Below are 25440 nucleotides of genomic sequence, written 5' to 3'. Positions count from 1 at the left end.
TCTAGAAAAGAAAGTGATAATGGTTGAGAAGTTTTCAAAATTGGAGAGAGACATGAGTCCTCAGTAAGAAAGCATTCCAATTCCTGGACACAGTAAATAAAAGTGAATCCACACCTAGATATATTGTAGTGAAATTACAGGACACCAAAGATTAAAAACAAAACGATGAAAACAACCAGAGGGGGGAAACATTGATTACCTACAGAGGAAAAACTAATAAAACCAAAAAACATGTCTTATCAGCAAACCCAGCATACAGAAGATAAAGGTATACAATATTGTCAAAGGGCTGTTTGACAAATCTGTAGGCAACTAAACCATTATTCAAGAGTGAGACCAGGAAATTCCCTTGTGGTCCAGTGGGTAGAACTCAGCACTTTCACAGTCAGGGCCCCGGATCAACCCCTGGGTGGGGAAGAGCGAGACCAGACAACAATTGCTCAGGACACAGGAAGATCAACACATTTGGCATGCCTGGTGAAAAGGACATTTAAGAAACAGAAACAGACTCACAGACATAGGAAACAAGCTTGTGTTTACCAAAGGGGATGGGGAAGGACACATTAGGAGTTTGGTATTAACAGATGCAACAAGGTCCTGCTGTTAGCTCAAGGAACTGTGTTCAATATTCTGGAGTAAACCATAATGGAAAAGAACATAAAAAAATATTTCTTATACATATATATATAAATACACACACATATACATATTTGAATCATTTTGCTGTATACCAGAAACTAACACAAAACTGTAAATCACTATACTTAATCTAAAAAATGAGAGACCACATTCTTATCAAGCACAGATAAAACACTTAGATAAGCAGGAACAATTACTGAACCAGAATTCTGTAACAGCATGTAACAAAGAATAGATATAATGAACAAATAAAATTGGAAATCAATAATTTAAAAAATACCCAACTCTATCTCATCTCCTTCAAGCTATTATTTTGGAGAAAAGATACTTAACAAAATTTTAAAAAATGAAATCCAATAATATGTAACCATTATCAAGCAGTTTACCCCAAGAAAGTAAGGTCGGTCTAACAGTTGAAAGCCAATCAATATAATTGACCGTATTAACAGACCAATATAGAAAAATCATGATTCTTCGGTATATGCAGATGCATATATAGACGTAGAAAAAATATTTAACAAAATTCAATATCCATTTCAGATTTAAACTCTCAGCAACCTAGGAATACAAGGGAACTTCTTCATCCTGACACAGGACATTTAGAAAACCCTACAGTTAACACTGGCTAAAATCACTTAATGGTGAAAGACTTAAGGGGAATGCTTCCCCTTAAGATCAGAAATAAGCCTAAAATGTTCATCGTCACCATTTCTGTTCAACTGTATTAAAGGTTCCAGTCAGTGCAATAAGGCAAGAAATAGAAATATAAGGTATCCAAGTTAGAAAAGAAGATGAAAAAATGTCTTCATTCCCAGAAGACATACTATCTATGTAGAAAATTCTATAGAATCTACAAAAAAAAGCTATTAGAACTAACGTAAGTTTAGCAAGGTTGCAGGCTAGAAGATCAGTATACAAAAACCAATTTTATTTTATATGAATGCAACCAACACTTGGAAATTGACATTTTAAAAAATAACATTTATAAACATAATGGAAAAGCATATGAAAAAGAATGGATGTATATTTATAACTGAATCACTTTGCTGTGCAGAATTAATACATCATAAATCAACTATACTTCGATAACAAAAATAAATACAAGATACCAGAAGCATCAAAAAAGGAGATAAATCTGACAAAATATGGGCAAGATGTGTAAACTAAAAACTATAAAAGATTTCTTAGCAATATTAAAGAAAGCCTAAATAAATGGAAACAGACTGTGTTCATAAGTTGGAGGACTCAATGTTGTTTAAGATGTCAGTCCTCTCAAACTGATTTATAGATTCAGTGCAATTTCAGTCAAAACCCTAAACAGGATTTTTTATAGAAATTACAAGCTGATTCTAAAATTCATACAGAAATGCAAGGGACCTAGAATACAACTTTGAAAATGGAGAACACAGTTGCAGGATTTACTCTAAACAATATTCAGATTTATAATAAAGTTACAGTAACCCTGACAGCATGGTATTTGTGTAAGGTAGACAAACAGACCAATGGAAGACAACAGAGAATCCAGACCTGGAAGGCATTCCCCAAGTGACAGCAATTACTCACGGGATTGGGTGTAACGGTGAAAGAGGACACATGTACCTAGGCTTCTTTTTTTTTTTTAAGTAGGAAGTAGAAATAAGTTTATAGAAATGAGATAATTTTTTCAGTACACAGCATGATGATTTGATAAACTTCTTTACTATGAAATGATTACCACAGCAGGGTTAGTTAACGCCTCCACTACCTCCATAATCACCATTTCTTTTCTGTGGTGAGAATATTTCAGATCTGGGACTTCCCTGGTGGTCCACTGGCTAAGACTCCATGCTCCCAGTGCAGGGGGCCTGGGCTCGATTCCTGGTCAGGGAACTAGATCCCACATGCCACAAGTAAGTGTTCGCACATAGCAATAAAGACCCCACGTGCTGCAACTAAGACCCAGCACAGCCAAATAAATACATTAAAAAAAAGGAAAGAAAAAGAATAAAGAGATTAATGATGAGGCAAATGTGGCTAACATGATGGATACTGGAGGCCAACAGAAACCACTACCTACAAACACAACCATGAAGCCTCAGCACCTAGAATACCATGCACAGTGCTGACGGCATTCCTACAAGAAAGATGTCATGAGCTGGAGAAGGTCCAAGGAAAAGTGGCCAAAAAGGTCCAGAGAACAGGGAACCTGCCATGCAAGAAGAGCTGGAAGGATTAGGCCTCTGAGGCAGCGATGAGTGAGGCGACAATTGCAGTCATTTTGAAGCATGGCCAATGCATCCAGTGGTTCAGGAAAGAAGAGAATAATCACACCTTGTACACACAAATGCACAATCCCAGCAGAAGACACGACCCCCTCCCCGCCCCGGGGGACATCTGAGGGCTAGTGTGGGACAAATAGGAAATCCCATTCTTTGGTACAAAACTCGGGTCACTTACTGTAGGGAGGCAGCGTGGAGAGAGCTCTGTGTACGTGAGGAAGACAGAGCTGCGTCTCCAAGAGTGAAAATCCTGGTGGGGGGGAGGAGGGAGACAGGTGGATGGCAGCGGCTGCCCCACCTCAGCCAGTCTGATCCTCACCATCAGCCTCTGCTCACCCGAGATGACCTGAGCGAATACCTGCTCCTCACAGTGCACAGCCCAAACTGAAACTGGAAACAGGGACCCATTCATGACCAGGTCACACAAGTTCAGGGCTGGGCTGTGCAGGGAGACAGAAACCGCTGCCGGTCTGTGTCGCCACAAGCAAACCTCTCCAGCACCAGCATCCACTCTGGACACGCTGAGGAGGTCCCAGTGTTCTCCTCTCCATCTCAGTCTGCAAAGAACAATGACACCTCCTCTGTGAGTCTGAAGCAGATGGTGGTGCTCGAGAGCTTGATGCAGGGCAGCAGGTGAGATCCTGGGACCCTCCGGGGACCAGAAAGGTAACCTGATTGCTGTTGTCCAGTTGCTCAGTTGTGTCCAACTCTGCAACTCCGTGGACTGTAGCACACAGGGCTTCCCTGCCCTTCACCATCTCTCAGAGTTTGCTGAAACTCATGTCCATTGAATCGGTGATGCCATCCAGCCATCTCATTCTCTGCTGCCCCTTCTCCTCTGGCCTTCGAGCTTTCCCAGCATCAGGGTCTTTTCTAATGAGTCCATTCTTCACATCTGGTGGCCAGAATACTAGAGCTCCAGCATCAGTCCTTCCAGTGAATATTCAAAGTTGATTTCCTTTAGGACTGACTGGTTTGATCTCCTTGCAGTTCACGGGACTCTCCAACATCACAGTTCTTCTCCAACATTACAGTTCGAAAGCATCAATTCTTCAGCGCTCAGCCTTCTTTATGGTCCAACTCTCACATCTACATGACTACTGGAAAAACCAAAGCTTTGACTGTATGGACCTTTGTCAGCAAAGTAATGTCTCTCCTTTTTAACATGCTGTTGAGATTTGGCATAGCGTTTCTTCCAAGGGGCAAGCGTCTTTTAATTTCAAGGCTACAGTCACCATCTGCAGTGATTTTGGAGCCCAAGAAAATAAAGTCTGTCACTGTTCCCTTTGTTTCTTCATCTATTTACCATGAAGTGATGGGACCAGCATCTGCTGGATCATCAAAAAAGCAATAGAGTTCCAGAAAAACATCTATTTTTGCTTTATTGACTACACCAAAGCCTTTGACTGTGTGGATCACAATAAACTGTGGAAGATTCAAGAGATGGGAATACCAGACCACCTGACCTACCTCCTGAGAAATCTGTATGCAGGTCAAGAAGCAACAGTTAGAACTGGACATGGAAAGGAGTACGTCAAGGCTGTATATTGTCATCCTGCTTATTTAACTTGTATGCAGAGTACATCTTTCGAAATGCTAGGCTGAATAAAGCACAAGCTGGAATCAAGATTGCTGGGAGAATTATCAATAACCTCAGATATGCAGATGATACCACCCTTATGGCAGAAAGCGAAACATAACTAAAGAGCCTCTTGATTAAAGTGAAAGAGGAGAGTGAAGAAGCTGGCTTAAAACTCAACATTCAGAAAACTAAGATCATGGCATCTGGTCCCATCACTTCATGGCAAACAGATGGGGAAACAATGGAAACAGTTAGAGGCTTTTTTTGGCTCCAAAAAAACACCATCACTGCAGACAGTGATTGCAGCCATGAAATTAAAAGACACTTGCTCCTTGGAAGAAAAACTATGACTAACCTACAAAGCATATTAAAACGCAGAGACGTTACTTTGCCAACAAAGGTCTGTCTAGTCAAAGCTATGGTTTTTCCAGTGGTCATGTATGGATGTGAGAGTTGGACTATAAAGAAAGCTGAGTGCCAAAGAATTGATTCTTTTGAACTGTGGTGTTCAGAGTCCCATGGATTGCACGGAGATCAAACCAGTCAATCCAAAAGGAAATCAGTCATGAATATTCATTGGAAGGACTGATGCTGAAGCTCCAATACTTTGGTCACCTGATGCGAAGAAGTGACTCATTGGAAAAGACCCTGATGCTGGAAAAGATTGAAAGCGGGAGGAAAAGGAGGACAACAGAGGATGAGATGGTTGGATGGCATCACCAATGCGATGGATATGAGTTTGAGTAAATTCTGGGAGTTGGTGATGGACAGGAAGGACTGGCATGCTGCAGTCCACGGGGTCGCAGAGTCACACACGACTGAGCGATTGAACTGAACTGAACTGATGGGACCAGATGCCATGATCTTCTTTTTTTGAATGTTGAATTTCAAGCCGGCTTTTTCACTCTCCTCTTTCACTTTCATCAAGAGGATCTTTAGTTTCTCTTCGCTTTCTGCCATAAGAGTGGTATCATCTGCATATCTGAGGTTATTGATATTTCTCCCAGCAATCTTGATTCCAACTTGTGCTTCATCCAGCCCAGCATTTCGCATGACATACTCTGCATGTAAGTTAAAATAAGCAGGGTGACAATATACAGCCTTGACGTACTCCCTTTTCCAATTTGGAACCAGTCCATATTCCCATGTCCAGTTCTAACTGTTGCTTCTTGAACTGCTACAGGTTTCTCAGGAGGCAGGTAAGGTGGTCTGATATTCCCATCTCTTTAAGAATTTTCCACAGCTTTTTTCATGACCCAAACAGTCAAAGGTTTTAGTGTGACAATCAACGAAGCAGATGTTTTTCCTGGAATTCCCTTGTCTTTTCTATGATCCAACAGATGCTGGCAATTTGATCTCTGGTTCCTCTGCTTTTTCTAAATCCAGTTTGAACATGTGAAAGTTCTCGGTTCATGTACTGTTGAAGCCTAGCTTGGAGAATTTTGAGCATTACTTTGCTAGCATATGAAATGAGTGTAATTGTGCAGAAGTTTGAACATTCTTTGGCATTGCCTTTCTTTGGGATAAAAAAGAAAGATGACCTGGGCTCTGGCCCAAAGTGGCCAGAGGGATGGCCCACTGCTGTTCTCAATTCTATGCAGGACAGGCTTCAAAAGGTGGCCAAAGGATTTCCCTGGCAGTCCAGTGGCTAAGACTCCATGCTCCCAATGCAGGGGGCCCAGGTTCAATCCCTGGGCAAGGAACCAGATCCCACATGCCACAACTAAAATCAAAGACTCATAACTAAGACCTGATACAGTCAAATAAATAAATAAAAATGAATTTAGAAGAAAAAAAAAAGGTGACCAGTTAAAGCCGATCTCCCCCCTCCGCCACACAGGCCAAGCCAGAGGGCCGCAGCCATGCTGAACTCACCATGGTTTCCACTCCACAGGCAATGGGGCCACAATGCCCTCCCGCGCCAGCCACATCAGCTCTGGTTCCTTTATGGGATCAATACCAATCTCTCTGGCAAATTCAAGAATTTCTGCAAGGAGGAGCAGGGGGGTGGCAAGGTGAGAGAGGTAAGAATGGGAGGGGGTGGATACAAAGAAGGAAAAATCACAATCAGTCTTGGGAGATAACGAGAGAGATACATTGGTCTCTGCCCCTGTTCCAGCTAATATTTGGTCTTTGGCCCCAGTTCCTGACACTGAGCTCCTACATCTTGTGGCATTTCATGAGTGATAGGAGGGTCTTCCGTCCCAATGAGGCGACTCTGGGTGGGCTCCTGGGTGTGACCTGGTCACCAGGAAGACCAGTCATGATTAGAAGCTTGGAACTTTCAGCCTCACTGCCCGCATTCTCTAGAGAGGGGCTATAAAATGAGTTAGTAGGTGATCATACCTACATGACGAAGACTCCATGAAAATCCCTAAACTTGGGTTCAGAGAGCTCCTGACACTTCCACATGCCAGAAGAATGGCACATCCCAGCTCCATTGGGCCAGGAGCTCCGGCACTTGGGACCCTCTCAGGTGTCGCCCTATGTACCTCTGCATCTGGCTGTTCACCTCTAACCTTTATCCTATCCTTTTTGGGCTCCCCTGCTAGCTCAGCTGGTACAGAATCTGCCTTCAATGCAGGAGACCCCAGTTTGATTCCTGGGTCAGGGAGATCCCCTGGAGAAGGGATAGGCTACCCACTCCAGTATTCTTAGACTTCCCTTGTGGCTCAGCTGGTAAAGAATCTGCCTGCAATGAGGGAGACCTGGGTTCAATCCCTGGGTTGGAAAGATCCCCTGGAGAAGAGAAATGCCACTCCAGTATTCTGGCCTGGAGAATTTCATGGACTGTATAGTCCATGGGGTCGCAAAGAGTCAGACATGACTGAGCGACTTTCACTTTATGGGTCATCTCAGCAGAGGATTTTGGAGGCTGACATACCCAGGGACTAGGAAAGGCAAAAGGGACCAGCTGAAATGTAGCTAGCCAAGGACTATGTGTTCATTAATTTCACAAATATCTTCTGAGTACCTTCTATGTGCCAGTCACCATGTGCCAAGACTACAACAGAAATGGCCTCTGTCCTTATGGAGCCTACATGCTGGTAGAAGAAACAGCCAGTAATGACATCGACAGATAAATATACAAGGAAGTAAAGCTTCTGATAAACATAATGAAGGCAGTAAGCGGGGTACGAGACTGAGACTGTCGAGGTGGAGGGGCACTCCTTTAGAATGAGTGGTCCAAAAATCTCTCAGAATGGTGACGCTTAACTAATTCTGTGGGAGACAGAGGAGCCAGGCGTGCAAAACAGCGAGCAAAGAGCTCTTGGGCAGAAGAGCAGGTGCAAAGGGCCTGCGACACGTAGCAGGCTGGGCTGTCTGGGGATGGCCAGAAAGGCCGTGTGCCTAGTACAGGGGGAGACAGGCGCTGAGCCAGCCCGGCCAGGTGGCAGAGCTGGGTCACACAGAGTCCTGCGCATCCCACTGAGGGCGCTGTGCTGAGAACAGTGCAAGATCACATGGAAGATTATAAAAAGCAGAGCGCTGACAGGATCCGCTTCACACTGCAAGTTCACTCTGGCGCTAAGTGGAGCACAGATTGCAGGCAGAGGAGGAGAAGCAGGGAGGCAGACTGGGAAGCGGCTGCGAGCCCAGGAACAGAAAATGGGGGCTCCAACTCAGGATGTCTGCACGGGACTGAGCAGAAGAGAGGTTTTTTAACAAAAATCCTGAAAAAAAGTTAGACCCCTTTCACAACAGCAAACCAAAAAGAATAAAATATTTAAGAAATAAGCTGAGGGGACTTCCCTGATGGATCAGTGGTTAAGACTCCACACTTTCAAAGCAGGAGATGTGGGTTCAATCCCTGGTTGAGGAACTAAGATCCCACATGTCACATAGCACAGCCAAAAAAAAGAAAAAAACTGAGCAAGAGGTGTGCAAAATCAAAATGAAGGAAACTTCCAGTCACCCCTGAAGAAAACAAAAAAAGATGCAAACGGAAAGGAATAGATGTTCTTTGATAGGAACCCCCAGGTTGACCTGGATGCATAACTTAACTGCACAGAGATGGCAATCCTCCGCAGGCTCATTCATAAATTTAACACAATTTTCTCTAATTTTTTTCTACTAACAGTTCCCCAATACACAGCCCTCCCCAGAAAGACAAGGTGATTATAAAGTCCATGGGGAGATAAAGCAGACAATCCCAAGATAACCAAGAAAACTTTGAAAAAAGAAGAAGGGCATTTCGGCCTTACTAGATACTGGAAGGCTTATAACTTGAGCCTCAGTAATTCAGAGCACAGCTCTGTATGAACAGACAGCCTCAAAGAATAGAAGAGAAAGTAGACCCTCATGCACAAATGTGGCACTCAACCAGTGGGTGAAGGATGAGTTATTCAGTGAACAGTGTGGAGACAAACCCGAGGAAAATCTGAGAGCAGGGGAGCTTTTCTAACTATGATCAAAATTCAGGGGCCATATGAGAACTGACTTATAAATTTAACACAAAGATTAAAAATTTCTACATAGCGGGACTCCCCTAGTAGTCCTGTGGTTAAGACTTTGTGCTTCCATTGCAGGGGGTGCAGGTTTGGTCCTTGGTTGGGAACTAAGATCCCAGGTGCCACACAGAGTGGCCAAAAAAAATTTTTTTTTTAATTTGAATTTCTTCATGGCAAGCAAACAATAATCCTATGCTATATAACAAATGCTATCTTATCCTATCAGATCCACAGACACAACAGTTCTTCCCCCAAACTGGCTCACAAACCATCTGAACTATAAGCAAAATCTGTGTGTCTAGGTCTGCAACTCAGGTGAAATTCAAAGAAATCTTCACCCATCAAAATAGCATGGTGTTTCACAGTGAGGCCCTGGAACTAGAAGACCTGGGTGTGGATCCTCACTGCCCTATAGTAAACTGTATGACTATTAGGAAGTGACTTAACCTTTTGGTGCCTTGGTTTCATCATCTGTAAAATGGGATAATAATAGTGCCTCAATCATGGAGTTGCTATGAGGGTTGAAAAGGAAATAACATGTAAAGTTCTTTTGTACAGAGACTGGCACATGGTAGCACTCAATAAATTTTGTTGTTATTTTTACTAATAATGCTATTGTTGTTTTAAAAAAACACAACCACTTCCTGATGGCTCAGACTGTAGAGTCCACCTGCAATGCAGGAGACCCGGGTTCAATCCCTGGGTTGGGAAGATCTCCTGGAGGAGGGCATGGCAACCCACTCCAATATTCTTGCCTGGAAAATTTCAGGACAGAAGAGCCTGGAGGGCTACAGTCCATGGGTTGCAAAGAGTTGGACAGACTGAGCGACTAACACACTTTAAGAAACCGAGTTTCTGGAGAAGGAAATGGCAACCCACTCCAATACTCTTGCCTGGAAAGTCCCATGGACAGTGGAACCTGGTAGGCTACAGTCCATGGGGTCACAAAGAGTCAAACACGACTGAGCGACTTCACTTTCACTTTAAAGGACCACAGAAGAGGAAACTGACATGAAAGGAAGTGACAAGAAGGACTGAGGGTGGCCCTGAAGATGATGATCAGTGAAGCAACCCCATGTAACATAGCTTTGGGATGGCTGGGTTGACGCAAGGTCAGGCATTGACAGGAAGGGAATTAGAGCACTAGTGATGTTGTTACTTAAAGCGATGGGAAACTAGGATGACCAGCTGGGCTGAGGGAGCAGAGCTTGGAGAGTTCAATGAGGTTGAAGAGCATGCTCAGGAAGAGCAAGAGCTATTGTGATCAGCGACTAGGTTGTTGGAGTTTAAGGTCTCATAGGTAGAATGGTTCTAGATGGTGAAAATGGTCTAGGTCTGGTGACTGAACTGAAAAGAGAAGTGAAGGAGGTTTACATTAAAGAGCTCAAGGAAGTAAGAGGCTAAAACGTTGATTAGGACATTGGTTAGTTAGATGTTAGCAGGGTAGTTGGATGCTTGCCAAAGTCCTAGATAAATAAGAGAGTTTTAGTAATAAGAGATAGATGAAAAGGATGAGGGAAGAAGAAGGCAGTTGACTAGGATGGAAGGGAGTTTTACAAGTAGGTGGAAGGACTGCTCTGGGGAACTCAGAGAGTGTCTGCCCCCATGGACTTTTCAGTTGAGATTATGGTGGAATGAAGGGAGCACTCTTGAGAGGGTGCTGTAAAGTGATATCCTGAGGAAGAATTAAAATCATCTGAGGCCTGAAAGAGATAAGAATGTAGGCTTTCCAAAAGCCTCAATAAGAGGAAGGGGTTCAGTAGGGGTGGAGGAAGGGGGAGGAATGTGAAGATACTAAGGTGTAAGGAAATGAGGGAGCACACTGGGGAGGACCACAGGCTAAATAGCCATGACTCTGGGCCCTTCAGCCTGTCCAATGAGTGAGGGAGAGGGGATTCTCACTCTGGCACAAGATGCCCAAAGAAATGACCTTTGGTCATTGCTGTTGTCAGAAAAAAAAGAAAAAAAAAAGAAAAGAAACCGAGTTTCCCCTAGCCTCAGGACATACTGTATTTTATGATATCCTCTACCATATTTTCATTTAAAATTAATCACTGATTTGACCCAAGGTCACCAAGCTTTTTCTGTAAAAAGTAAATATTTTAGGCTCTGTGGGCTGTACAGTCTCTTGTCACAACGACTGAATACTGCCCCTACAGTGTGAAAGCGGCCATAAATGACATATAAACAAGTAAGTGTGGGTGTTTTCTAATAAAACTTTATTTACAAAAGCAAGCTACAGGCCAGGTGAGGCCCATGGGCTATAGTTTGCCAGCCGTGGATGTAACCCAAAGATACCGAGCAGCCCCGTGCACGTTCCCTCCTCTACATTAGAAGGACGAAAATTAAATCAGCAACAACTGCCCTCACAGAACCAGCACGACACCCTCGGGGCCTCTTACCATGCTCGCTGGGGATGTAGTTCTCATCATAGTCTTCCTCCAGAACCAGCTGGTCTCCTATGCGGATGGGTCTGCCGGCCATGATCGGTCTGAGCTCCAACGCCTAGATCCCCAACCCAGAGAGAAAAATCAGTGCCCCAGCTTAGAAGCAGAGAAGCTGAGCTGGTCTTGGGGCACCTGGGCAGCCCAGGTCCTGCAGGCCAGCTGGGCCAGAAAGGAGGTTTTTCCAGACATTGGGGAGAGTGGAACAGGGAACCAACAGCTCAGAACTTACAGGCCTTTTAGGCTCTGTACCTGGAAATGTTCCTGGAGACACACCTCCCCCAAAGCCTTGCTGAAGACTCCATGGACCACAAAAGTTCTGGAAACCCAGCTCTCTCAAGGGTTTGATGTCATACACTTGCCCACAAAGATGAGTAAGAACTAACAGCCTTGACCCCTGCTAGAAAACCCTAGTGAGACACCAAAATAACTAGCAGCACATGCACCCCCATACACCAATGTCCCCCAGTGCGCTCAGGCTGTCTCAACATGTGGCCCTATTTGCACATCCTTACTGACATTCAGCGAAGCCCTCAGGGAGCTTACAGTCTAGTGGCGGCAGGCACACAGCTTCACCAGCAGTAGGAGGCAGAAGAGAAAAAACACATTCTGCTCTGGGGAGTATTAAGAAAGAGGTCCCACACTCCCAGTGCAGGGATGAAGGCAGACTTTGTTAAGGAACCGGGTACAGAAGGCTAACAAGAGCTCTGAGAGCGGAGAGAAGAACCCAGGCAGAGGGAACAGCCTTTGAGGCAAGGCATTATGCAGCGCCAACGCCAGCATGCATGGCAGGGACCACGGGGAAGCCAAGCCTGGTCATGGAGAGCTTGGTGGATGGGAAGGGCCTTGACTCTGCCCTGTAGCAGAGGGGAGTCACTGAGGGCTTTGGTGGAAGAAAGTAACACAGAGTGGCCTTTTTTTTTCAAGATGAGAACTTTGGCAGGAGTGGCCCGGCCAGATTGGAGAAATCAGAGACTAGCGTCAGGAAAATCACTAAAGAGGCTACGGTTCCTGGGAAAGATGATGAGGGCTTCAGCTAGGGCAGAAGTAGTGGGAATGGAGAAATAGGGATAGACATAAGGGACGATGTGATGTTAGGTTTAACAGAGACAGAGTCAATTCCTAGGCAGGTTGATAGGAAGCCGGGATTCCTGAGGCGAAAGGCAGGTCTGGGGCTCTGGAATTCTTGAGATAGGGGTCTGGAATTCTCAAGGAGGAGGAAAGGACAAACACCTTTTATTCTCTACATTCCTTAGTCTTAGGCACCTAAAACACTTTTTTCTCTTTAAGCCTGGAACTGATGATTACATAGCAAACAACTCAGTTTAAACTTTGTAATAAGGATAATATAACAACAATGTATCCTGCTTGAAGACAGTTTCTCCTTACTGAAAACCTTCTGGCTAATCCTGTTATCTTAAAAATGTAAATTATGGGAGTGGGTCTAGTAAGATCTTTACAACTTTGACACATTCTGTTGATTTATTGTAATAACTAATTTAAAAAGTATACAACTCCCTTGCTTAGACTAGCAAGAGGGGCATTCTCCATTCCCCTTCTGATGTCTATGTCAGAAGCTTTCGAAGTCCCTTTTCACTTGAATAAAACTCTGCTACACAAAAGTTCTTGAGTGATCAAGCCTGGTCCCTGGTCCCCAAGTTAAATCTTCTTCAGAGATCACGAATCCCACACTGTTCACCTAAGCTATCAACCGGACCAGGATGGGGTGGGGCGGGGGCAGGAAGAGTGGAAAGGAACCCAACCTGAATGCAAGGTTTCTAGCTCAGGGACGGGGCAGTACCACATTCTTCAACTGACAGGCTGGTGTGGTTCCAGACCTGTTCCTCCCTTCGCATCCCTACTCCTTCAACAACCTCAGGACCCCAGGTCACAGCACCAGTCCCCTGTGGGAGCTCGCACACTGAAGCCTGATGCCGTCAGGACAAGTCAGCCTGTAGCCTGTGCAGACAGCCCCACTGAGGCAATGTCAGCCATCCCATTGTGACCAAAGGGAGCCTGGAGGAACTTTCTGACATCTCCTGCAGCCGCCTCTTCAGAAGCAGGCAGTGTTCACCTGGGGCGGCGAGCAAGACACAGCCATCGCAGCAGGGGAGTGAGCAGACAGACCTGGTCGTCAGAAAGGAGGCCGGGATACAGCTCATAAAGAATGGTCAGGAAATGGCCAGGTCAGTGACTCTGGAGGGGGGTCCCTGATAAACACAAAGGATCTCTGAAGGACCATTCCGTAGCCCTCGCTGCGCCCTGGCAGGTGAGAGATGGACAAGGGAGGTGTCTTGCCTTAGGACTCACAAAAGATGGTTCCCAGACTTCCCTGGTGGTAAAGCGGAGAAGAATCCACCTGCCAATGCCAGGGATACAGGTTCGACCCCGGTCTGGCAAGATCCCACATGCCGCAGGGCAACTGAGCCCAAGTGCCACAACCGCTGAAGACCGCGTGCCCTAGAGCCTGTGCGCCGCAACAGGAGAAGCCACCGCAATGGGAAGCCCACGCACTGCAGCTGGAGAGCAGCCCCTGTTCATCACAACTAGAGAAAGCCCAGGTGTAGCAACGAAGACCCAGCACAGCCAAAAATAAGCAAAAACGCTTTTTAAAAAAGATGTTTCCCTGTGTCTGTCACTGGACCCAATGGAGCCGACCTTCTGCCACCCATCAGTCCCACCATGGCACCTCCAAGCAGTAACTTAGGGCCTCAGGAAGAAAGGCTAAAGAAAGCAGCACTCTTCCCGGCAGTACTTAAGCCCAAGTGAGATGCTCTCTCCCTCCCCGAAGAACACGTAACACCTATGGATGTAATGCTTGTAATGCCCCCCATGCAGTCTACCGTAAGTAGGGCTCTGACGTGGAAAAAGCAAAGCAAGAAGTACTGAGAACCAGGGCAGCAGAACGTGGTCCACAGGCTGGTGGCTTAAAGAGATCTCAGAATCATTAATCCTGAGTCAGAGAGGAGAGGGCAAGGAAAGAAGAAAGGATCTCTATGGGTGGAGGAATCACAGTGGCCTAAACATCAGGCTGTTCCTTATTCAATTCAACAGGCAGTGATCTATACAAGGCACCGCACCAACTAACTCAGGGAATCTGAGAAGTTCTGCCTTTCACAGACTTCCCTATCCCTAGACACGTGCCATCTCCAGAAAGAGGGGGCAGGTAAAATCTCTTGTCTTCCTGGCAAAATGCCTCATTAGCTACTTACAGAACTGTCTGTGTTAAACTATTTATAAAGTTCGGGAAGAATGTGGAAAATCTAAATTCCTGAATCACTCAAACGTCAAACAAATCTTCTGCCGGAAAAAAAATTAAAATGTGGGAGGTCTATTTCCTGGCTTCAGGAAAGAGGTAGGCAAGGACAGGGTGAAAAGAACAGGGATTGCAGGATTGAGGAAGGTAGTGGAAGAGAAACCATATTCGTTTAATGGCAGCTGGAGATCACTTATTCATTCAAGAAATACTGCGTTGGCCCAAAATGTGCGTTTGGATTTTCCCTTAATATCCTACAGAAAAACCCAAATGAACTTTTTGGCCAATCCAATATTTATTTATTGCTGGGCACTGGAGAGGCGATTAAAAACAGATTCAGCTGCTACTCCCCTGGAACTGGTCTAGTGAGGCAAGGAGACAAACCAGTCACAGAAAAGTGTATAACTTTAACTGGGGAAGAGCTCTGAAGGATATGTGCCTGATTTAGATGAAGCCCGTGCTGAAAAGTGAAGAATGAATAGGTAGTCACCAAAGAGAGGAGATAAAGGTGTTCTAACAACTAGACCAAAGAATTTCACAATTTGTATGGAAATACAAAAAACCTCGAATAGCCAAAGTAATCTTGAGAAAGAAGAATGGAACTGGAGGAATCAACCTGCCTGACTTCAGACTCTACTACAAAGCCACAGTCATCAGACAGTATGGTACTGGCACAAAGACAGAAATATAGATCAATGGAACAGAATAGAAAGCCCAGAGATAAATCCACGAACCTATGGACACCTTATCTTTGACAAAGGAGGCAAGGATATACAATGGAAAAAAGACAACCTCTTTAACAAGTGGTGCTGGGAAAACTGGTCAACCACTTGTAAAAGAATGAAACTAGAACACTTTCTAACACCATACACAAAAATAAACTCAAAATGGATTAAAGATCTAAATGTAAGACCAGAAACTATAGAACTCCTAGAGGAGAACATAGGCAAAACACTCTCCGACATAAATCACAGCAGGATCCTCTATGACCCACCTCCCAGAATATTGGAAATAAAAGCAAAACTAAACAAAACCTAATGAAACTTAAAAGCTTTTGCACACAAAGGGAACTATAAGTAAGGTGAAAAGACAGCCCTCAGATTGGGAGAAAATAATAGCAAATGAAGAAACAGACAAAGGAAAAATCAAAAAAATATACAAGCAACTCCTGCAGCTCAATTCCAGAAAAATAAATGACCCAATCAAAAAATGGGCCAAAGAACTAAACAGACATTTCTCCAAAGAAGACATACAGATGGCTAACCAACACATGAAAAGATGCTCAACATCACTCATTATTAGAGAAATGCAAATCAAAACCACAATGAGGTACCATTACACGCCAGTCAGGACGGCTGCTATCCAAAAGTCTACAAGCAATAAATGCTGGAGAGGGTGTGGAGAAAAGGGAACCCTCTTACACTGTTGGTGGGAATGCAAACTAATACAGCCACTATGGAGAACAGTGTGGAGATTTCTTAAAAAACTGGAAATAGAACTGCCATATGACCTAGCAATCCCACTTCTGGGCATACACACTGAGGAAACCAGATCTGAAAGAGACACGTGCACCCCAATGTTCATCGCAGCACTGTTAATAATAGCCAGGACATGGAAGCAACCTAGATGCCCATCAGCAGATGAATGGATAAGGAAGCTGTGGTACATATACCCCATGGAATATTACTCAGCCATTAAAAAGAATTCATTTGAATCAGTCCTAATGAGATGGATGAAACTGGAGCCCCTTATACAGAGTGAAGTAAGCCAGAAAGATAAAGAACATTACAGCATACTAACACATATATATGGAATTTAGAAAGATGGTAACGATAACCCTATATGCAAAACAGAAAAAGAGACACAGAAATACAGAACAGACTTTTGAACTCTGTGGGAGAAGGTGAGGGTGGGATGTTTCAAAAGAACAGCATGTATACTATCTATGGTGAAACAGATCACCAGGCCAGGTGGGATGCATGAGACAAGTGCTCCGGCCTGGTGCACTGGGAAGACCCAGAGGAATCGGGTGGAGAGGGAGGTGGGAGGGGGGATCAGGATGGGGAATACATGTAAATCTATGGCTGATTCATATCAATGTATGACAAAACCCACTGAAATGTGAAGTAATTAGTTAGCCTCCAACTAATAAAATAAATAAATAAATAAAAATTTTAAAAAAGAAAGAAAAAAAAAAAAAGGTGTTCTAACAAAGCAGCAGCAAGTGCAAAGGCCCTCCAACAGGAAAGAACACCAAGTGAGGAGAAGGGCTGTCGGAGACGATGCTGGGCAGGTGAGTGGCAGCCAGGTCACGCCAAGAACTTGGCCTGGAAGGTCCAGAGAGCTGGAAGTCAGGAAAGGGTTTTCCAGATACACATTTTGAAAGAGGTTACTCCAGGAGCCACTGGAAATACAGACAGGAACGGAGGCCAGGCTGGAAAGAAGAAAATCAGACTAGCTGCAGAGCGATTAGGGAGGAAACCATGAGCCAATCTAGATGAGAGCTGATGATAACCTGGGCGAGAGGGGGTAAGATGAGAGGTCTAAGAAAACAGCCCTGAGGTCAGCTTCGGCAAATACACGACACGTGTCCTAACATTTCCCACCAAGCCTGAGACCCTGAGGGACAGCACTGTCAACCTTGGCACCATCGACGAGGCTTCAGGACCATCCACACTGCACTCCATGCAGCCCTTACCAATGAAGCAGATGAAACCTGATGACATGGGTGTGCCACCAGGCCTAACACTCACTGAGCCACAGAGCTTTGGGGGAGGGTCACCCAACTGTCCTCACCCATCTCCTGCCAATCCCAGAATCTAGCAAAAAAAAAAAAAAAAAAAAGGAATGGCTCATATACCTCCTCCAGGAAGCCCTCCCTGACTAACCTCAGCCTCTCCTGTCAACTTACAACCACTCCAGGACAAAGCACACAGGTTTTCTTGTGTTCATAGGCATATAATTTTCCACATGACCTCTTCCATGGGAATGTGTTCTACCTCTCCTGTTAAACCACAGACTTCTGAGGCCATGCCTCTGCCTCCTTCTGCATTTTGCAACCAAGCCTAAAATAAGCTATGTAAAGGTAGGAGCTTGGTCACTGCTCTAAACCACTAACAGACAACAGAGGAATCTCAAAAGCCAGAAGAAAACCACAGGAGCTTTGGTCCAACTGCCCTTCCCACACCAAAGTTCTCCTCTGTGCTTTGTCAGGTAGCATTAATGGTCGAAGCACCAGTTTGGGGGCCAGAAACAGGCGAATTAAATCCCATCTCCCTTGCTCACCAGCTGCTTGACCTTAGGCAAGGTACTTCCCCTTCTCTAAGCCTCAGTAACCTCATGCACATAACTCAAATCAGCCATGATAATCTACCTCAAAAGGCTGTTTGAAGATGAAACAATACTTGTACCTAGCGCAGTCCCTGATACACAAAATATGTTAAATAAATTTAGCAGTATTACTGATATTACTGCCAATTCCACAGTTAGATCACTCTTAACTATTAAATGGTCTTTCTCACATTAAGCCAAAAATCTGTTTCTAAGAAACTTCCTCCCATTTGTCCTGTTCTACCCTTTGGACCCACAGAGAGCACCCAAGGCATCTCTACTCCAAGTCAAGTTTTCCCACCTCCCTTCCCTTCATCACATGCCATTGGTTCCCAGTCTCCCCACATCGTGGTTACCTTCCTATGCATGTGGTCTAATTTAACAGGCATAGCCAAAAAGTTCAGCACACCTGTATACTCACCGAGCATACACACACATATGCATACTTAGGGTTCCCTGAGTATTATTTCTTCCACCCTGCTCAAACAATTATAAGGAAAGTTCACTACCAGAAAAGAGAAGATTTACTGGAGAAGGCATTGGGGAGAACACTGAAGCCATTAGAGTTGATTAGGTAGTGGTAATGAGCACAGGCTTGGGAACATTCTTGGCTTTGAATTCAGCTCTATCACTTACCACCTGGGTAAGTTGCCTCAGTTTCCTCACCTGCAAAACAGGGATAACAACAATGTCTATCTAAAGGGTTATGAGGATTAAATGATTCAATACATGTAAAATACTCAAAACATAGTAAAATCTCAATAAATGTTAGCTGTTGTTATTGTTGTTCAGTTAGTAAGTCATGTCTGACTCTTTGCAACCCTATGAACTGCAGCACGCCAGGCTGCCCTGTCCTTCACCACCTCCCAGAGTTTGTTCAAACTCATGTCCATTGAGTCAGTGATGCCATCCAACCATCTCACCATTCACTTATTTAAAGGGCATAGTCTACATTGCTCCAGGGGACAGATCTAGTACCAGGGAATATAAATTAAGGCCATTCAGACATCCAATAACCACTTATTGAATGGTCAGCACTGTGCTGTCAGGGCTACAAAGCTGGTACCCTCAGCTCAGGCTAGCTATGAAGCCAAATGTGTAAACACATGAGTATGCGGTGTGTTAAGTGCATTAAGGGAAGTAACAGAAAATAGAACAGAATACAAAGGCAAGGGCAACCTATCCTACTTTGGGAGATCAGGGAAAACACTGCATAGGAAAGGACCATCGAGATAGCTTTTGAAAGTTAAGAAGGAGCTCATCAGGATGAGGGACTAAGGTTATTTGGAGGCAAAAACACAGCTTGTACAAAGGCAAAGAGGCAGAACAGAGTATACGGCAGGTGCAGAGAATTAATGAAGACAACAAAAGCTTATATTCACTGAATACTTTCTATGTTCCAAGAACTGTACTAGTGCTGTATATAAATCATCTCACCGCATCCTCTCTGCTAAACAGAGATTTTTATAATCTCTTATTTTTCAAAAAATTAATCTGAGGCTCAAATTTAAAAAAAACTTAAACTTGCTCAAGGTTTCACAGCTAGTAAATGGCACAGCAGAATATGCATGCATCCATGTCTATCTGAATCGAAAGCCTTAAGCTCTTAAAAAACACCCTTTTAGACCTAGTTGTTATCCCCATTTTACAGATGAGGGAACTGAGGCAACTTGCCCCACAGGTAAGTGGCAGGGCTGGGATTCAAAGCCAAAGATGTTCCCAAATCCGTGCTCATCTGTTGTTTTTGTTTAGTCACTAAGTCGTGTGACTGTCTTGTGACCCCATAGACTGTAGCCCGCCAGGTTCCTCTCTCAATGGTATTTCCCAGGCAAGAAAATTGGAGTGGGTTGCCATTTCCTTCTCCAGGGAATCTTCTGGACCGAGGGATCAAACCCACATCTCCTGCATTAGCAGACCGATTCTTTACCACTGAGGTACTAAGAGAAGCCTTTGTGCTCATCACCACTACATAATTAACTCTAATGTCTTCCACGTTCTCCTCAGGGCCTTCTCCAGGAAATATTTTTTTTTCTGGTGCTGAACTTTCTTTATAATAGTTCAAGCAGAGTGACCAGCACACAAGGGACAATGGCAGGAGAAAGACGTACCATGGAAGGCAAGGAACACATGATAAATGGCTTGGGAGGATTGTGGCTGCATCTTGACATAACAAGGAGCCATCACAGGATTTCACAAAGGAGACCAGCCTGATCAGATCTGTAGTTTAGAGAGATGATTCTGACAGCTGTGTAAAACTAATTGGAGGAGGGCAAGAACAGAAGCAGAGAGAGCACTTAGAAAGTTATCCTGAAAACACAGGCAAGAAATGATAAACGAAGTCAGTGGCTGTGAGAATGAAAAGGGCCAGATTCTAGGTGTTGTAGGAGGTAGAATAATAGTATCTGATGTCTGCAGTAAGTGAGGGAGAAACAAGAGGACAATCAGAGCACTTACGCCAGTATATTGTGATCATCTGTTCACTGCTATGCCTTGCCCAATAGCCCCACCTAGCATACTGCCTAGATATAGGAAATGCCCAACAAATATTTGCAGCATATTTTAGATGAATGAATTACAAGTGCAGACGTGGCTAAGTGAGTGAAGGGATGAAGTCCTTCACTGGGACAGGAGCTACAAAGAAGGAAGAGATCTGGGGGACCAGGAAGGTTAGGTCAGCATTCAGCTGGGGATGATCAGTAAGCAAGTGGACCTCAAGAAAAGAGGTCTAGATGGGAGCCAATTGGGGAGTAACTGTTAAATACATAGGAACTGAAACTCTGGGTGAAATAGCCCCAAGACGGAGTGTGGTGGGTAGAAAGGAGGGGCTTGCGAAGGTTGATTGCGGGGGGGAGGGGGGGGCGGGACTAGAAAAGCAGAGACAGAGGAGTCGTAGAAGGCAAGTGAGGAGGGCACTTCCAGACGGAGGTGGATTTTTTAATCAATGCAAGGAAAGAAAAACACAAAAAAACTTACTATCTTCCCCAGCTGACCAAAAGACGGCAGAAGGTTGGGCCTGCCCGGATTCGGACACCGGGGAAGCTTCCCCAAGAGAGGAGTATTCAAGCAAGGTTTAGAAGGCCGGCCTTACACACTTAACTCCGAACAGGACAAACAAGCTAGGGCCCCCGCCAGCCCACACTCGTGGCCCAGGGCCCACTCTCATTGCCCCGCCAGCACTCCAGCCCAGGCCCTCCCGCCACTCAGATTTTGGATACAGCCGCACTGAGCGCTCCATCTTCACTTCTTCCTTCAGTTCCCGCCCACACTCGTGCACATCCCGCTGGGTGGCACAGGAATGTGCCTCGATTCTCCCGCTTCCCTCCCTTCCCCGCCACCCAACCTCTCCCTCGAGGGCATTCTCACCTGTCCCCCAGCCCGGGAGGCCCAGGGCGCTAGCTCCCGGCTCTACGCGGCCTCCCCAGCACCACCCCAGCTCCCGCTTCCAGGGACGCCGGGGTGTTGCCCTGCAGCGGCCAACAACCACTTCCGGAAAGGGTACCAGCCTAGCAACTGAGGGTACCGCCTCTACCTGTAGTCAATAGGTCTCCGAATGAGAGCCTGGCATCGGATTGGTTAAAGGTCCCGTCGAATCACGGAGGCGTTCTGCACGTTTCCCGTTGTATGATGGGAAATGTAGTCCAATATAGTAGATTGGTTTCCGCCTGAAGTTAAAAGAGGGTTCTGAATTTAGACATGGGGGCAATTTCTTCCCGGGCAGGAAAGGATCATTCACAGTATCAACAGTAACGTGTATTAACTAAGGTAATTTTTGTTCATCATTTTTAGTAGTATAATTAACTTCAGGTGAATAATACACTGATCCTCAATAATCAACCTACAGGCTTTAATAAACAAAAGACTCTCACGTGCCACTCAGGAGTTAAGAGACCACTACCCATCTTTTTACTGGAGCGCAGGGCTCAGTTTGCATCTCTGCAAGAAGAGGATAATAATATCTGTCTTAACTATTTAAAATTGTCTGTTTAAGAAGAAGTAGCACAGTGTGTAAGCCCCGCAACACACCCTGTCTAGCAGAAGGGTTACTAATAATTTCAAAGGCTTTAGTTTTGTTTTCACAAGGGCAAATCTTCCTTTCTCTTACATATCCTTAACCTCCCGAGGAAATTTAGGACAATTCCAGCTCTGGCCACTACATTAATGGTGTAGGGAAAGAACAATTGGCCAGGTAGCAGTGGTCAGGCTCTCTCATCCCACTCCACTCATGTCCTACAGCTGAGGTCATGTGTGGTACTGTGAGCACCCATCCGGCACATTGTGGTGTGCTTGCTTGGCTGTCCTATATAATCACCACCTGTGACGCTCTTGTGGGCGAGTTGAGTTGTCACTGCTGAATCAGCCATTAGAGAGTAAAGCACATCTGCCTTGCTTTATTTATGTGTATTTATTCACAGTGTATTTATTCACTGTGAATAAAGAATGTCTGCGGTTCCTATGGCTCCTTATATCGTCTTCCAGCTTTGCCTTGGCTACCCTGGGTTCAATGATCAGCAAGACAAATAGGAAAACCAGGGAGCGAAAAAGTGAAGTTACCTGTTTGCCGAGAAAGATGGATCATCTGGAGCAGCTCCTGACAGGCTTCATGGGGGAGATGCCTCTGGCTCCTGCTAAGCCCAGAAACTAGTCCCAGCACCACTCAGGGCCTGATCCCAGAAGGAGGAACTCAGACCAGTGTTCCTGTGGATCCCAAAGCAGATATCTAGAATGTATTCCTTGTGTTTAACTTCAAGTCTTTCCTATGGCAGTCCTGCCTGTACTCCTTTTTTTTTCTTTCTCTCTGTAGAGGACAAATCATGGCCTCCTCTTCTTCTCCACACTCCTTAGAAGTCTCACAACCACTGAAGCCCACTCTAGAGCCCAGTGCTCTGCAACAAGAGAAGTCACCACAATGAGAAGCCCCTATACACAACTAGAGAATAGCCTCTGCTCACTGAAATTAGAGAAAGCCAGAGCACCACAATGAAGACTGAGCGCAGGCCCCCCCCAAAAAAAAGTCTCATAGAGGGGCCAAGGGACAGATTGGGAAGAGACTCTGAGAACTCACCAGTTCATCTACCACAGTCCTTGCACAAAACTGGGGTTCAATAAATCATTCATAGATTTGGTCCTTCCATCCAAGAACTTGCAATTAATCTAGCTGACATTAATTGCCATCAAAATTCTTAGCTTTTATTCCTTAGTTTGTGTCCCTTGCTCTCTCATGGGGAAAGCTAATAAAATAAGGGTTACTATAGGATTAATGAGGTTACCCCACACAGATAAGCAATTTGCATTCTATCAGGTTTCCCTGTAGATTTGTACTCAGAAATGCAAACTAATTTCTAACTGCCCTTAGGCAAACATAATTAACAAAGCAAGTCTTTGGGGGAAAATAACAAAAATGACACATCAATTGATATGCCAGTACAGTAAGTCCCCTACATATGAAAGAGTTCTGAGAGCCCATTCTTAAGTCCAATTTGTTCTGAAGTCCAACAAAATTAGCCTAGGTACCTAACTAACACAATCAGCTATATAGTACTGTAATATAGTATTGTAATGGGTTTATAATACTTTTCACACAAATAATATGCACATAAAAAGACAAACAAAAAGTAAAACATTTTTAGTGTCATAGCACCTTGAAAAAGTACAGTAGTACAATACCACAGCTGGCATCTAGGAGCTGGCATCGAGTGAACTAGCAAGAAGAGTTACTGACTGGAGGAGAGAGAAGAGGTGGGAGATGGTAGAGCTAAAGGATCATCAGCAATAGGAGACAGAGGGCAAGCTGCAATTTGATTCACACCTGACATTGATGGCACAGGTTCTGGTTCCTTACTGAATTCAATTCTATCTACTCTCTTGAAAAAACAATCCAGTAATGTCTAGGTAGTTGTTGTTCAGTCACTCAGTCGTGTCTGGCTTTTTGCGACCCCATGGACTGCAGCTTCCCTGTCCTTCACCATCTCCCACAGTTTACTCAAACTCATGTCCATTGATTTGGTGATGCCATCCAACCATCTCATCCTCTGTCGTCTCCTTCTCCTCCCGCCTTCAATCTTTCCCAGCATCAGGGCCTTTGCTAATGAGTTGGCTCTTCACATCAGGTGGCCAGAATACTGAAGCTTCAGCTTCAGCATCAGTCCTTCCAGTGAATATTCAGGGTTGATTTCCTTTAGGGTTGACTGGTTTGATCTCCCTGCTGTCCAAGGAACTTTCAAGAGTCTTCCAACACCACAGTTAGAAAGCATCAATTCTTCGGTACTGAACCTTCTTTTTGGTCCAACTCTCACATCTGTACATGACTACTGGAAAAACCATAGCTTTGACCATACAGTCCTTTGTCAGGAAAGTAATGTCTCTGCTTTTTAATACACTGTCTAGGTTTGTTGTCGCTTTTATTCTGAGGAGCAAGCATCTGGGTTACAGTAGCTCTTTTTTTTTTCTCATCACAGATAACATGGTGGCACCAGATTGCATTCTGAATGACTGCTATAAACTTTGTGTACCATTCTACATTTAGATCTGGTGCCTCAAAAACCAAGTGCCTCCTCAAATAAACAAAATTCTCTTACCATTACCTGTGTCATGAATCTCTTTGGAAGAAGGAAGGAAGGAAGAAGATCTTCCTCCTGTCTCTCTTCATTCTTTCTCCTGGCCTCCAATTCCATCAGGTCTTCACATTCTCATCTTTGAAAGTTCACAACTCGGAGGTTCACATGTAGAGGACTTACTATAATATATCCAGTGAGTGAGGAAGCAAAACAGAATTTCACACATTGTAGATTACCCTTTGCAGTCAGGAATGAACATTTAGGAGTGATTTTTTTTTTAATAGATGGGGGAGAAAAAAACAAATTATTCTCAAGTGTTATGCCACACTCCCAAGTCAGAAACTCCACTGTTAGAACTTTTTCTTCTCTTTTCATACTGTTTATTGTAATATACAGAAAACCATCTTTATAATAAGAAGAACATTCAATCCCACCTTTTTTTTTTTTTTCAAAAAGTATGTAGAGATGTGAAATGTTTCCTCTACACTTTTGACCCACCTTACTTAAAGTTGCAAACTGGGGGGACTTCCCTGGTGGCCTAGTGGCTAAGATTCCATCCTCCCAGTGCAGGGGATCCCATATGCCCCTACCAAAGATCCTGCCTGTTGCAACTAAGATGGTGCCACCAAATAAATAAAATTTTTTAAAGAAATAAATAACATTACAAACTGGAGACTTCCCTGGTGATCTAATGGTTAAGACTCCATGCTTCCACTGTGGAGGGTGTGGGTTCAATCCCTGGTCAAGGAAGTAAGATCCTGCATGCTGTGGGGCCAATAAATAAAGTAATAACCTTTAAAAAAAATAAAATTTCAAACTGCCTTTCCATCTTCCTTCTCTGCATTATTTATCTTCAAAGCGCATATCACCATCTGAAATGCTATAATTTTTATTTCTTTATTGTCTGTCTTCCTACCTTAGAATGC

General features: G+C 44.4%; 1 protein-coding gene across 1 annotated transcript in view; it reads right to left on the bottom strand.

Moving 5' to 3' along the window:
• The window catches only part of CEP164 (centrosomal protein 164), a 74063-nt gene extending 52591 nt beyond the window's left edge, over window positions 1–21472 (bottom strand). The window contains exons 1-3 of the mRNA XM_043480783.1: window positions 21324–21472; window positions 11333–11435; window positions 6355–6466 (exon numbers count right to left, since the gene is read on the bottom strand). Of these exons, the coding sequence (XP_043336718.1) occupies window positions 6355–6466; window positions 11333–11414 (194 nt within the window). The 5' untranslated portion in view covers window positions 11415–11435; window positions 21324–21472. The remainder of the gene's footprint in view (window positions 1–6354; window positions 6467–11332; window positions 11436–21323) is intronic.
• Window positions 21473–25440: the final 3968 nt, after the last annotated feature.

The sequence above is a fragment of the Cervus canadensis genome, chromosome 11 (assembly GCF_019320065.1).
Source record: "Cervus canadensis isolate Bull #8, Minnesota chromosome 11, ASM1932006v1, whole genome shotgun sequence".
In the NCBI taxonomy this organism is placed as follows: domain Eukaryota; kingdom Metazoa; phylum Chordata; class Mammalia; order Artiodactyla; family Cervidae; genus Cervus; species Cervus canadensis.
The sequence above is the reverse complement of the archived record's forward strand: the minus strand, read 5'-3'. Positions and strand labels throughout refer to the sequence as shown.